The sequence below is a fragment of the Phalangium opilio genome, unplaced genomic scaffold (assembly GCF_054372755.1).
Source record: "Phalangium opilio isolate 3A_F unplaced genomic scaffold, DU_Popi_V2 ptg000113l_1, whole genome shotgun sequence".
In the NCBI taxonomy this organism is placed as follows: Eukaryota; Metazoa; Arthropoda; class Arachnida; order Opiliones; family Phalangiidae; genus Phalangium; species Phalangium opilio.
The window spans coordinates 872,866-885,643 of NW_028324209.1; the positions used below are offsets into that span (position 1 = coordinate 872,866).

The following is a 12,778-nucleotide window of genomic DNA, read 5'->3' on the forward strand; positions in this document are numbered from 1 at the left end:
TTTGGTATTTTTTGATTCTATGATATGAAAAACTAATATTGAAATTTTTAGAAATTTTTTTAAAACCTTGAAAATGCTTAAAAAAACCTTTTTAAAAGACAAACTTTCGTCTGCTACAAAAATCTATGGGTCTAATGCATTTCAAAATTGAATTCGGTACGCGACCAATGAGCACTATCGTCACCTCGCGACCAATCAGAACTCAATACTACTCGTTAGAAGTAAATCTGGAAAAAACTCGCGTTTCTCCCTTGTTTCTGCTATCTGCTCTGCTTAGAAAATGTTAGAAGAAGAAGAAGAGCAACAAATGCCAGAAGCCTATGCTTTTGAGCCTTTATTGCAAGATTACGTCGGTCAATTTAACGACGAAGGAAATGATGTGGAAGTAAATATTGATATAAATGAAAATCGAATTGGAAACACAGATTGGTAAGTTTTTTGTTTGACATTTCTTACCAAGGCTTAACACTATAGCCAGAAGGCTGTACTTGCTGCTATGTTATGTTTGTTAGGGTCAGTTTTCTAGGGTTTATGAACATGAACTAAACTTATTTACAGGTGCACGTGTGGTGAATGTAAAGCAATGGAGACGGGGAGAGAGAGCTTATGTTGCAAAGAAGTTGCAAGAATCCAAGCGAAGCTTGGTGACAACGTTTGTGCAACGTTACATGAATTTTTCCATCGCGTATGCCTGGATTATTATGTGCTGGATACAGCCATAGTTCGATATGTTGCTGAAACAAACGAAGAACATGATTATTCTCCAAGGTAAATATTTACTCCTGCATAAATAAATTTTATCTAAGATTATTAGCTTTTGGAAACTATAGGTCAATGATATAGTGTGCTCTCGGTGGAATATAATTTCTTTGGGCTTTAGGTTTGTTTTTAATGGGGTTATTATGTTCGAAAGAAATGTTATTTCCTCAACGAAACATTTTGGAATTACATAGGTGGGAAAAAGATACGATTTTAATAGGCTTAGAGTTGAAACGTTGGGGGGGGGGGGTGATGTTTCAGCTTCTTGACCCATAGGGAGCTAACAGTTCTGACCCAGAAACGTCCCGCCCTTCTATCTCTTACTGGAGTTTCATCCTCCCTAACGGTTGGAAACCGTATTCTACGCGCAAAAATGCCAACCAGAGAGGGGCTGCGTGACGTCAGACTATCTCTTCCCCCTAGCCAGTTGTTAGCTCCCTATAGGTTTGTTTCATTTTGAAATCATCTGATGTGAATTTGAAAGTAAAAATAATAGCTTCCAATTAACTTTCTCAGCCGTTTTAGATACATTGCTTATAGACAATTTGTAAGTGCCATTTGGCGTAAACTTCCTTGGCACACGAGAAAGGTTCTTCCGAGCTGTGTGGTCAATAAAATACGGCAAGAATTTCCTGATGATGTATATGTCGGTTTTAAAAACTACAATGAATAAATGTGTAAAATGTAAAATAATTTATAAATTGAGACTTATGTATGTTTATAACAATGTTAAATTTTAATTAAAGTGATTTCACAGCGAAAATGACATTTGGTTATTTATAAGGATAATGAAGAATTTGTGCCACTAAAACAATTTTTGTCAAGTTTTTTAATATCTTATTTGGCAAAGCGGCTTTTGTGTTGTTCGATAATATCGGTTTTAACCACACCTTCAGAGTGTTTTTGTGACAAAGTGCCAGGTGATAGACTAGGTGGAATTAAGCTGGCAATCGTTGTTGCGGTTGAAAAGGTGGTTACAGTTTCTTCTAAAAGTTTGTCTATATAATCTTCAGGAATAGAATTATTATTATTAAAGATAATTTTATCATGCTGCAAAATTTGTTCTTACTATAAGTACTCTGAGCCAAAACTGGTTTAGCAACGGGCTTGCCTTTTTTGGCTTTTGAATATACAACTTTCCATTGCGGCTCGTTTAAATTTGTAAGGTCTTGGTCCTTAGCTCCATTTTCATTGTAATGCAAAATAGCAAGTATAGTGCTGAATAAACTCAAATATTTTACCATTAAACCATATTTAAGAATGTCACGTGCCTACCGTCCAAGCATGCTGTCATAGAAGAAGTGAAGCCTCTTTGGGCATTTAGACAATAACACACTATGAAAAGCCTCCACTGAAGATGTTTGCCACTTGGGAGATAATTTTTCGATACTTTTCAACGTAAGGGGAGATTTTACAAGGGCTGATAGTTTGGAATGAACTTCTGAGTCTGCGAAATGACAGCTGATGGATCAGTTTCTTATTTGAAGAAGGCTAATGACTTGTTATCTTACTTTTTGCAATCCATACTCTCTCATCATGATCTAACAAAGCACCATGGGCGCACTTTTTGTATGAGCCTTTGTGGTTTTGGTGTTGATTTGCAATGTGATTCACAAGGGAGGTCCATTTGTCTGTAATTTTTCCTGGAATTTTAATGGTAGCAGCGCACCAATAAACATGATTGACTATGGAAGGTATCCAAGGGGCTACAATTTCACATTTCTCTTGTTTTGACAGAGCTATCAATTTCTTTTGGATACCTAAAAAACCATAAACGTTAGTACTCTTACAGCCATTTTATTAGCATTGCAACCGACCTTTTGCAACGTGCCAATTATCAAAGTAATGATTAATTTCCGTATAATTTTCACGCATGAATTTCTGAATTGATACATGTCTATCAGTGATAAGACATTTCATTTTTATACCACTTTCAACGAGGTACAAAAGACCTCTTTTTAGCCCTTCAAGTTCCATGGCAAAAGAATTCTTGACTTCAGTTGACTAAAGAGAATGTTTGTAGGACATTAGCTTTTTAAATTCAGTCAGGAAAAGACTAATATACCTGAACTAATTCGAAATGTAATATTTTACGGCGATCTCCGTCCATAAATGTGTATGTGCCATATTTGGCAGTGTGACCAGGAGAATCGGCTCTGCCATCACCACAAATTGCCACTTCTGAACTTTTGTAGTCTTCTAATAGGAGCGTTTGTTCTTTTCTCCAGATCTAAAAAAGACCTAGTTTTAAGCTTTGTAGTATGGAAATTTAAAATTATTTACCTTTTGCGTAATAGACACAAAAATACGCTGATAGTAAAAATAAGTTCTGTCAACGAAAATTTCAATTCCAGCTTTCTTCATAGTGGATATAAATTTGTGGGGAAGATTTCCCATGTAGAAAAGGACTGACGCAAGAATTATGTTTCCCCAAAAGGTCTTCCCTAACCTGGGTTGACTATCCCACACGCAATTATGTCCATTTACACATTTAGTTTTTATCGTGAGAGCTGTCCCACAAACAATTTTGTCTAGTTTAATTACTGATTGTTGACATTGAAAACAAACGTGAAAAAGTAGAAGCAGGCAAGATTCAAAGACTATATATTTTTTTTCTTCATTAGGAGACTGTGCCCCTATGCTATAAGAGAAAGTTTCATTATAAAAACCCTTCCACGTGAACTTGAGTGAAATGTCATGGCCAAAAAGTCAAATTTATAAAATGACATTTCCCACGGTGTACTTACTTTTCAGCCTTTTCTGAACAAAACGACATATCTATTGATGATGCGGCGGTCATGTCAGGGTCAAATGTCGGATCATCCGGATCTGGTACATCTTCAACAACTGCTTCTTCAACCTCCATTGAAAATTCAGGACTTAGGTTGACAGGTGTTGACGTGCGAGTCCCCAAACCGCATTGAACTCCTATATCTCTGGTCTTTATTCTACCTAAAAATTAAACAATTATCTTTCCCACTTCTAAATATTTAGTTCTCAAAATCAAGTTTACTAGTTTCAGTTGCTTTTGTTTTTGAATTCACTTGAACTTGAACTTTCTTGTGACTAATATGCGTTTCTTGATGAAAAATATTTTTATTCAATCTAGATGAAGGCCGAGAGCCCTAAACAAATTTCATGTTAATCTATTTATTACATAGAGTAAGCTTTCACATACCCCCGAATCACTATCACGAGAATAAGTATGGTCTAAAGAAGAACTTGGTCTCGCTAAAGGAATATCAGTTTTTGGTGTAGAGGCTAATAAATTGCCTTCCCAATCTTGACTTTCATCAATTGTCAAATGTTCCACTATATCAATATCAATTTCAGTTGTGAAATGTTCCGCTATATCAATATCAGTTGTCAAATTTTCTGCAAGATCAGTTTCAGATGAAGTAGATGCATAGTTTATAGTATCTATCGAAATGTGCGAGGCATTCTAAACATTTAAAAGATGTTTGTATTAGGTAAGGTTTGTAGTTGATGGAAATTTTCAAATCATTCGCTAAAGAATCAAAATGTTGACTTACGAAAATTGGGTTAGCCGAAGCTCCATCAGCATTATCGTTAAAAATTCTAGGCGGAATAGGTTGCAAAGTTGGAATAGCATTTTTCTTCAAAAGTGGCCTTTGATTGGAATTTGGTAATGGTAAACAACGATAATCCGAATCTAAAAAATGATTTGAGCACACGCCGTCGCCATTCGCCACTAAAGTATTTTCAGGTTTGCCAATGGCAGTAAGCCAACTTATGATTTCAGTTCGGTCATTTGGAAACCGATGTATGACTATACCGCATTTTCTAAACGATGCTTTCTGACTGTTTATCCCACATACCATACACTTCATTACAAAAGCTTAGCCGACGCAAATTTATAAACAAACGGAATAACTAACCTATTTGAATGTATATTTAAACTAAGTAAAATGTTCTAAACGATGCCTTCTGACTGTTTGTTTATCCCACATACAAAGGCTTAGCCGACGCAAATTTATAAACAAACGGAATTACTAAACTATTTGAATGTATATTTAAACTAAGTAAAATTTTAAAAGAAAATTTCATACTAATTAAGATTATATCCTTGGAAATTACAAGAGATTTTAAATGGCTAAAGTTGAAGGAGTTCTACGAATTCCGAAAATCACAGTACACTAACCCAGGCCAACTTAGTTTCTCGTCGCGACTCTCGCTGTTCGAGTTTCTAAGCCCGACCCCATCTTTAAAATCCACGATTTTCACTCATTGGTCAGTTAAGCGTCACGAGGCATGGCACCAGCTCATTGGTCGCGTAACGAAATCAAAAATAAGCGCCAAGTAGAAATTTTTCCTCCGAAGAAATTTATCGTTCAGGTTTTATGAAGTGTTTTATAAATATTTTTTTACAATCTAAAATTCTGAGACTTTTTTTTTAAGGTTTTTGAATACGTAGAATTTCAAAACCAATACAATAAAAAAGTATGCCTCGCAGTTTTCATTTTCCCTTTAACTAATTAGCCTATAATATGGTTGACATATTAGAGTATTAAAAAAAATGTCCAAACTTACGAAAAAAAAATCAGTTAGACTGCAATATTCTAAATCTGTAAGCACTGGACTGGATTTTAGAAGGTAAATTTTTCGTACACTTTGCCCTTAAAGGAATAACGAACTGATTTAAAAATTATCTCAAATCTAAAGAAACCCTTACTTTTTTGAGAGTTTAAACTCTTCTGATTCCAAAAATATGCTTAATAAATATTTAAATATGAGGGAAAACACACAGAAAAAACACTTCAAAAACTTGAAATTTGGGGGCAAAAGCAAATTTGCAGAGAAGATTTTTGGCGGGTTTTTCTCCTTGCTACGTCACTCACGGCATCTCGCGGAAAAGCCAAGCGCGAGCGTCCGAGTCTACTAATGCCGCGCGAATCTGAATAAAATAGGCTTAACGCGGCGCTGAGACACTAACAGGCGTCACGTGAGCGACATCTAGAGAGAAAGTTTCTCCTTACTACGTCATCAAACGAAACAAAATTTTAACTAGGCCTTTTCCAAACACAAAACTTTGATTGCAATTTTTTAAATTTCTACGAAACCAAATACAAAAGTAAACATATCATAATAAACTAGATTTTTCAAGGATTTTTTTCGTATTTTAAGTTTGAGGATGACGAAAATTATGGCACTAACTCTTTAAACTTCCCTGATTGATTCGACCCTTTGAATGACTTTAATACACATACGACATTTTCGCCTGGAAAAATTGGGGTGTTTGGGGTCGGGGTAACCTTTTTAATTATCGGAAGTCTTAATTCTTAAAACAAATGATATAAACCCCTCCCCCCCAGAAACCAGAACCCCCGCTGTGTGTATGGGGGGGGGGTAGGTAAGCTAAAAGACACGAAGGAAATCTTTTCGATTTCCATTAAATCAATATCGGGGGTTGCGCCCCACGAGCCGATAACTACCCTGGTCTTCTTTAATTGGAAGGAAATACAGCGGCGGCGCATGCTGGGAAAGCCGAACTCGTGTTACCAGATTAAAGTTAATCTAACTTAATAACAAGTCGTGCAAGACCACCTATATTAATTTTGCCCGGGGGCAGACGAAGAAGAAGGGGAATTTGTCCGTCAGTCAACGCTATAGAAATTCAATATATTGGAACTGATTCAAATTGAACCCGAAGCGATTCTGGTAACACTGCGAGGTTAAAAAACGGGGGAGGATATTTACGTGAACCCCCGTGATATGACAGGGTGAAAACCTTCTCCTTGAACCAGATGCTGCGATAATGTGTATACGGGATTTACAGGCGCTATTGTAGAGGAATTAAACGAGAAGTCGAGATACTTGAAGGAATCAAGAAGTGATATCTAGTTTATTGGGGAGAAGGTATAAGATGCCTAAGTATTCGCGCACCATAGTCCCAGTCCCCCTTTCAAAATTCAAGGGGGGACGTAAAAGGAGGCCGGGCTATTTCGCCTCTCCTCAGTCGGAAAATGAGTAATTTTCGTCATTCGCGTCGCGCTGACGTAGTTTTCAAGAACCCATGAGATGCTGCTTGTAATTTACAGGCGGGGATTAACTCCGAACCTACGTTTAGACTGGTGATAAAGTTAGAAATGTGGCAAATGTATACCTTCTCCCTAACAAACTAGATATCGCTTCTTGAAGGAACCAAATGAAACAAAGTCAATGACTCGTCACCGACCTTACGAAGCGTGCGTTCGTAAGTCATTACAATTTCTAACTTAAATGTTGAACAAAATTAATTGTACGGCCAGTACGGCTGGATTTCAGCCTTATTTATCACAATATCTAAGCTAGAAAACTAGCAGACGGTACATTAGCATTCATTAAACCTTAGTGTTGCTATATTTTACAGAATAAAAATTGAAATAATCTTATATGAATTATAGCAAAATTTATAATTAAAATATAAATTTACAAGATATGTTCCATAAGTATTACACTACCAATACTTCGTAATGCTAGAGACTTATTGAGAGCTAGTTCGAGAACGACAAGCGAGAATTGAAGTATACACTCAGTTACTTTTACAGGACTTTCATCTTCCTATTTAGTCTGCATTACTAAGCCTTGAGAGCAGCTCCTCACCACCAGGCGTCGCTTTACGAGAATGTATGACGTCACTTCAGGACAAGCTCTCAGTAATGAGCATACTCTTTATTAGAGGTATTGCGATTAGCCATTTACTTTCTCTACTAGCGCCCAGGGTTCAAATTAAAAAACCCAGCCCTAATTGGGTTTTACCCACCAAAAAAAAAAAACCCGCCAGTTTTATTAGGTTTTACCCACCATAAAAAACCTACCTAATGAAACCCATCACTAAGATTTTCAATTTTGATGAATTTAAATGCTAGAATAATTTCATTTTAAAGATATTTGTTGTTTCAACTTCAAAAGTACCTTTAATATTATTTATTATTTTTAATGAAACATTTTAAGACTTTTTTATATCAAGCAGTTTACCTTTGAATGGCAATTTCAACCATGCACGCGGCTGTTAAAGATAAAAAACCCAAGTACCGAATAAAACCCAGAAGAACCCAATAAAACCCGGTGGGCTGGGATCGGAGCCTCCGAAATGAACTAGGCCCATGCGTGTCGCGAAGCAAGAATATTTTTTTAACCAATTTAGTTCGCCGTGGTTTTACGCTTGGAGGCGCTTATATTACCGTAAAATAAACAAAGTTCAACCCCGTGACCCTATCGACTGCTGAAGTATTTGGGCCAAGGTCGCGGATTGTAAGTATACGTTTTTATTACTCTTACAGAATTATTTTAATTGAAATAATTTATTTTGTTGTCATCAATACAATCTAACCGAAAGATTCAATAAAAAGTGAATAGCCCAAAAAAACATTTACGTTGATTTTAGGATGAAAATTTTCTCTATCAAAAAAATTTTATGACTGACCCCTAAAATATCAACGATAATTTAAGGAAGACCCCTGTCACAACGGTAATATAAGCGCCATCTCGTACACATATATGGTGAAAATATTTTCCTTAACAAACTGGATATTTCCCCACATAAAATTTGACATGCATGGGCCTAGTTCATTTCGGAGGCTCCGGTGGGATTTAAAAAAACCCGGGTTTTTTTTAACCCTGCTAGCGCCTGTAAATTCCGCCCATACACATTCCCGCGTAACACCAACGTCTTAAGAGGAACATGACGATTAGTCGCCAGTGAAAGTTTCCACCCTGTATATACGAACCCCGGGGATATTTTCAAGGGGCTATATACCCTTATCTTTGGCAATAGGTTATAAATCTCTCGAGCAGCCGGGGCCCTTTACCTAGGGGTGTTATACCCCTTATGGGCTGATTTTAATAAAAATGGAGGGCAGGCTGTGGGGGGGGGGGTTCTTTTTTGACTGATAGGGGATTCCAAAGCCCCAATATATCTTCGAGAAAGTGACAAATTAGCCCCACGATCTGCGTACAGTACGTATATCAATTTTGAAAAAAGAAAGAGCCAACACACCTTGAAATAGATAACAGTTCCACGGTTCAATTTCTAACGACACTTTGGAGTATAGTGTTTGAGCGGCTTGGCCTGGAAATCCATATATTATTTTGAGGGGTAAAACCGTCTTCGTAGAAATTGATTTGAAAAGTGACTTTTTCTATAGTACGTCTCAGTTTCAATTCAATTTTTTCGGTTTCGCTTTCTCTTTGCCGAATTCGTTCCACTGTCAGGGTTACCACTAAACTTTCAGATTAAAATTTCTTCCCTTACTTTCAAGGGTTTTCCCTGACTATTGCTATCGAAATTTTCCCTTACTTTCACGGCTTTTCCCTGACTATTGCTATCGAAATTTTCCCTTACTTTCACGGGTTTTCCCTGACTATTGCTATCGAAATTTTCCCTTACTTTCACGGGTTTTCCCTGACTATTGCTATCGAAATTTTCCCTCTCTATTGCTATCGAAATTTTCCCTGATTATTTCTACGGCGATTTTCCCTGATTATTTCTACGGCGATTTTCCCTGATTATTTCTACGGCGATTTTCCCTGAATCTTTCTATCGTCAGACTCTTTCTAAGTCTGTAATTGGCCTACAAATAACATTTAAATTATCGTATAGAGCAAAGCCAAAAATATAGAAATTGTCCAAAATAGAGTAAAAAAGAAAAAAAAAACATGAAAATTTAGATGTGTCACTTATTTATAATCGGACCAAAGGGTTCACTAGCAAATTAAAACTTTGGCAAACATTATTTTAAAAACACATTTATTATAAGGTTCAGCTTTGGAATGCTATTCAACGTTGCAATGTTTCTAAACCCAAAAACGAATCCACCCACTTGAATCAAATTCGCCGACTATTTGGCCAATTTTTTAAAATTCCCTAACTTTTTCCAGGGTTTTTGTAGGTTTTCCCTGACCCGTTTCAACCCTGCCGATATCAGAGGTTCTATACCCCCCGCCCCCGCAGATGGTATACTCTAACGGTGGGGCGACACATTTTTAGTTTTGACATCTTAGCTATAGAAGACATTGTATTGGAAAAAACCCTCCACGTCTTTCACGTCATAATAGACAGTGACATCTTGAACACACCCCCTCCAACTCCTCAAAAAGAATGGTCCGCAGTACGATTTCAATTGGCTGGACCTAGAGGTATCAATAGGTCTTTCACGTAAGTGTAAGTAACAGAAAATGAGAAAACCCCAAGCGAGCTAGGACCCATGGGAAAGATATCGTTACCAGAATGCAACGCGTAAATCCATTTCTTTTGAAAAAAAAAAAAAATAAATTCCTGTTATTAAAAATTCGCCATGCATGTATAAGTATATACTATGTTAGCATCGTGGAAAAGTCTAACATCTTTTTGGCCTATTTCTTATCTAGTATTACCAGAAGTGAGAAGAGAACAGAAGTATCGATTTAACCAAATTCTTCACTCGGCGAAAGTGAATATTCTTGATAACACAAGAACGGTTGGACCTCTAGTAGCGGTTTCTGAATTTTCCCTCCAAAACGTGAGACGCTCGCGGTGGTAGACGGCCGAACTAGATTCAAGGAGCCGCGTCCGTGTTCGGCCGCTTTAGGTTGAGGGGAAGGGGGTAGGAAATGTTTTTGGAACTCGACCAATTTTTTTCTCTCTAGTGTAGGCGCGATTGAAGCGGCATAAAATCCTCAAATTTTTTCACTAGTGCCAGGATCTATTACCAATGCTAGAGCCCTTCACTTCGAGTCTCATCTCACTTCTGGTATTACTAAATTAAAATCATAAAAATTACAACGCAAAAATCGATTGACTACATTTTATGTATATACAACACTTCACTTGTGTAAGTCAAGAACATTATATAGTTCTTGAGCGTATTGCACAGAATCAATCGTGCTTTTTATTCAATTCAAATATTGCATAATATGCCAAGCCAATAGAGGATTATATTCAAGTATCTATGTGAGATTCAAATTGCATCCAATTATGGTTTATAAACAAGTCAACTCTTAATTTTGAAATTATGTTTTAAAACATTTTTAGTGTAATGTTCAACCAAGAAGCGATATCTAGTTTATTAGGGAGAAGGTATAATTCGCCACATTTCCAGCTTTATCTCCAGTCCAAACGTAGGTCCGGAGTTAATCTCCGCCTCTAAATTACAACCAGCATCTCATTTGTTACCGCGACGCCAATGACGAAAATTACGTATTTTCCGACTGAAGAGAGGCGAAATAGCCCGGCCCCCTTTTACGCCCCCCTCCTTGTATTTTGAATGGGGAACTGGGACTATGGCGCGCGAATGCTCAGGCAACTTATACCTTCTCCCTAATAAACTAGATATCACTTCTTGGTTCAACGTTGCAATTTCTTGTAAAACCCAAGAAATATTTCCCAAATCCATTGACTTTGTAATTATAAAATTCCCTGACGCTCTGCAGGTACGTTTTCCCTGATCGGCGGCAACCCTGCAGGGAAGACTGTTTAAGGCGCTAAGACGATATTAAAGCGACTCTCTCTCGTCTAGTTAGGGCAGACTTATTTAGGCGCGTAATTGGCTATCCGTATCGCGTCGACTCAAATTTCAGGCTCCGCTAGGCTTTTTAACTTGATAAATCATATTTGGGGCCTTTATCCGCAACACCCTCTTGGTCCCTAGCCGCTAGCTAACGTCATGCAGGGGGGGGGCAATGCGAAATCGATCCCGGCACGCATCGCACGCGCCAAATATAATGAAAGGCATTCATTTGCTCCGAAAAGCCCCGAGCAAATTTTTACACCCTCCAAAAAGGTTATCACCAAGCATTTTTCAGGGGTTCAAAGCTAATCATGTTTCATTCATATCTAAAGCGACATTCTGCCTAGCATGACGACAGACTTTGGCTACGTTCAGTAACTGCTAGCGTACGCAGCGCTGCGCGCATCGGAGACCGATTTTTTTACTGTACGGTTTTTCGCACTTCCGGTTTCTACGTCACGCTACGCATCGATGTGACACCGATCGCAGCGGCTGGAAGAGCAGGTTTTTTCGATGCGAATCGGATTTATGACGTCTTTAATTGAAGTTCAACATGGCGAGCAATCCACTCCAAAGCCACTAGCGAAACAATAACGCATTTTTCTTTTTTAGATCTTTTCGAATCAACTGGAATTAAAGTTAATTCCGTTTCATCATCGTTATATAGTTCATTTAATAACAAAAATAACAGTTTTGGTTCTCGACTCAATCCAAGATCTCTAGCAGACGCCATCATGGAAACTATCATCAAACGCAACAGAAAAAAAAACGTTCAGTGACGTCTGACGTCACTCTGACGTAGCGTTCGGAAATATACACATCGGTAGCGGTAACGGCTTTTTCCGATTTCCAGTTACTGAACGTAGCCTTTAAAGCGATCTTCCGCTTCCCATACATACATTCTCCATATTTGTCTGCCTATCAGGAAACTGGTAGTTTGCAGAGACATTGCAATTGAGTTGTAGCGTAAGTTCGTAAGATATGTTTGTCACTGGTTACTGAGAGCTTGTCATGAAGTGACGTAGGTCATAGATTCGAGGTAAAGCGACGCCTGGTGAGGCGATGTAAAAGGCTTAGTAATGCAGACTAATTAGGAAGATGGACTGTAAAACCGAGTGTAGTCATGCAATTCTCGCTTCCGTCGTTCTCGAACTAGCTCGAGCTGTAAGTCTCTAGCATTACGAAGTGTAGGTAGTGTCATACTTAAGGAACATATCTTATAAACTTATGCTAGTAGGTGCACACTACGAAATCCGCGGCCACTTCGAAAAATGGCGTCCAGAAAAGGCAACTGAAACCTAACTTACAGACTAACCTTGATTTCATTAATATTTTTGGTACGGTGGTTGATAATATCAAGACGAGTTTTAAGGTAAATAACATGCCCTTCACTTCCATCTTTAAAAATGGAAACTCTAAAGGTAACAATAGTGTCCCAAAGATCAGCAACGCCGAGTCAATACATTTACAAGATCCTGGTTTTATAGCCTATAGATCATTCCATTAATTGCTCGTAGAGAAACCAACGCACA

The 12,778-nt window shown here is 37.7% G+C and overlaps 3 protein-coding genes across 9 annotated transcripts in view; 1 reads left to right on the plus strand and 2 right to left on the minus strand.

Moving 5' to 3' along the window:
* Window positions 1–1,522, plus strand: LOC149623163 (P2X purinoceptor 7-like). The gene is made up of 3 exons (XM_089853015.1): window positions 1–429; window positions 559–768; window positions 1,276–1,522. Exons 1-3 carry the CDS (start codon window positions 281–283, stop codon window positions 1,430–1,432), a joined length of 516 nt encoding a protein of 171 aa, XP_089709141.1. The 5' UTR covers window positions 1–280; the 3' UTR covers window positions 1,433–1,522.
* Window positions 1–12,778, minus strand: part of LOC149623162 (putative fatty acyl-CoA reductase CG5065) — a 132,369-nt gene that overhangs the window by 49,507 nt on the left and 70,084 nt on the right. The window lies entirely within an intron of this gene.
* LOC149623164 (uncharacterized) lies at window positions 1,468–5,244 on the minus strand. The gene is made up of 11 exons (XM_089852984.1): window positions 4,293–5,244; window positions 3,938–4,201; window positions 3,773–3,884; window positions 3,507–3,711; window positions 3,043–3,400; window positions 2,825–2,989; window positions 2,577–2,763; window positions 2,271–2,519; window positions 2,035–2,206; window positions 1,829–1,977; window positions 1,468–1,766 (listed from the first exon to the last, which is right to left on the minus strand). Exons 1-11 carry the CDS (start codon window positions 4,608–4,610, stop codon window positions 1,597–1,599), a joined length of 2,349 nt encoding a protein of 782 aa, XP_089709110.1. The 5' UTR covers window positions 4,611–5,244; the 3' UTR covers window positions 1,468–1,596.

Bases quoted from the DNA above. Each gene is read 5' to 3' on its own strand.
- LOC149623164 (XM_089852984.1), bottom strand. From the start codon at position 4,610: ATGAAGTGTATGGTATGTGGGATAAACAGTCAGAAAGCATCGTTTAGA. The intron at 3,712-3,772 runs GTAAACTTGATT...TTTAATTTTTAG, and splicing joins AACAAAAGCAACTGAAACTA to GTAGAATAAAGACCAGAGAT. The intron at 3,401-3,506 runs GTAAGTACACCG...TTTCTCTTATAG, and splicing joins TGTTCAGAAAAGGCTGAAAA to CATAGGGGCACAGTCTCCTA.
- LOC149623163 (XM_089853015.1), top strand. From the start codon at position 281: ATGTTAGAAGAAGAAGAAGAGCAACAAATGCCAGAAGCCTATGCTTTT. The intron at 430-558 runs GTAAGTTTTTTG...ACTTATTTACAG, and splicing joins CGAATTGGAAACACAGATTG to GTGCACGTGTGGTGAATGTA. The intron at 769-1,275 runs GTAAATATTTAC...TAACTTTCTCAG, and splicing joins GAACATGATTATTCTCCAAG to CCGTTTTAGATACATTGCTT.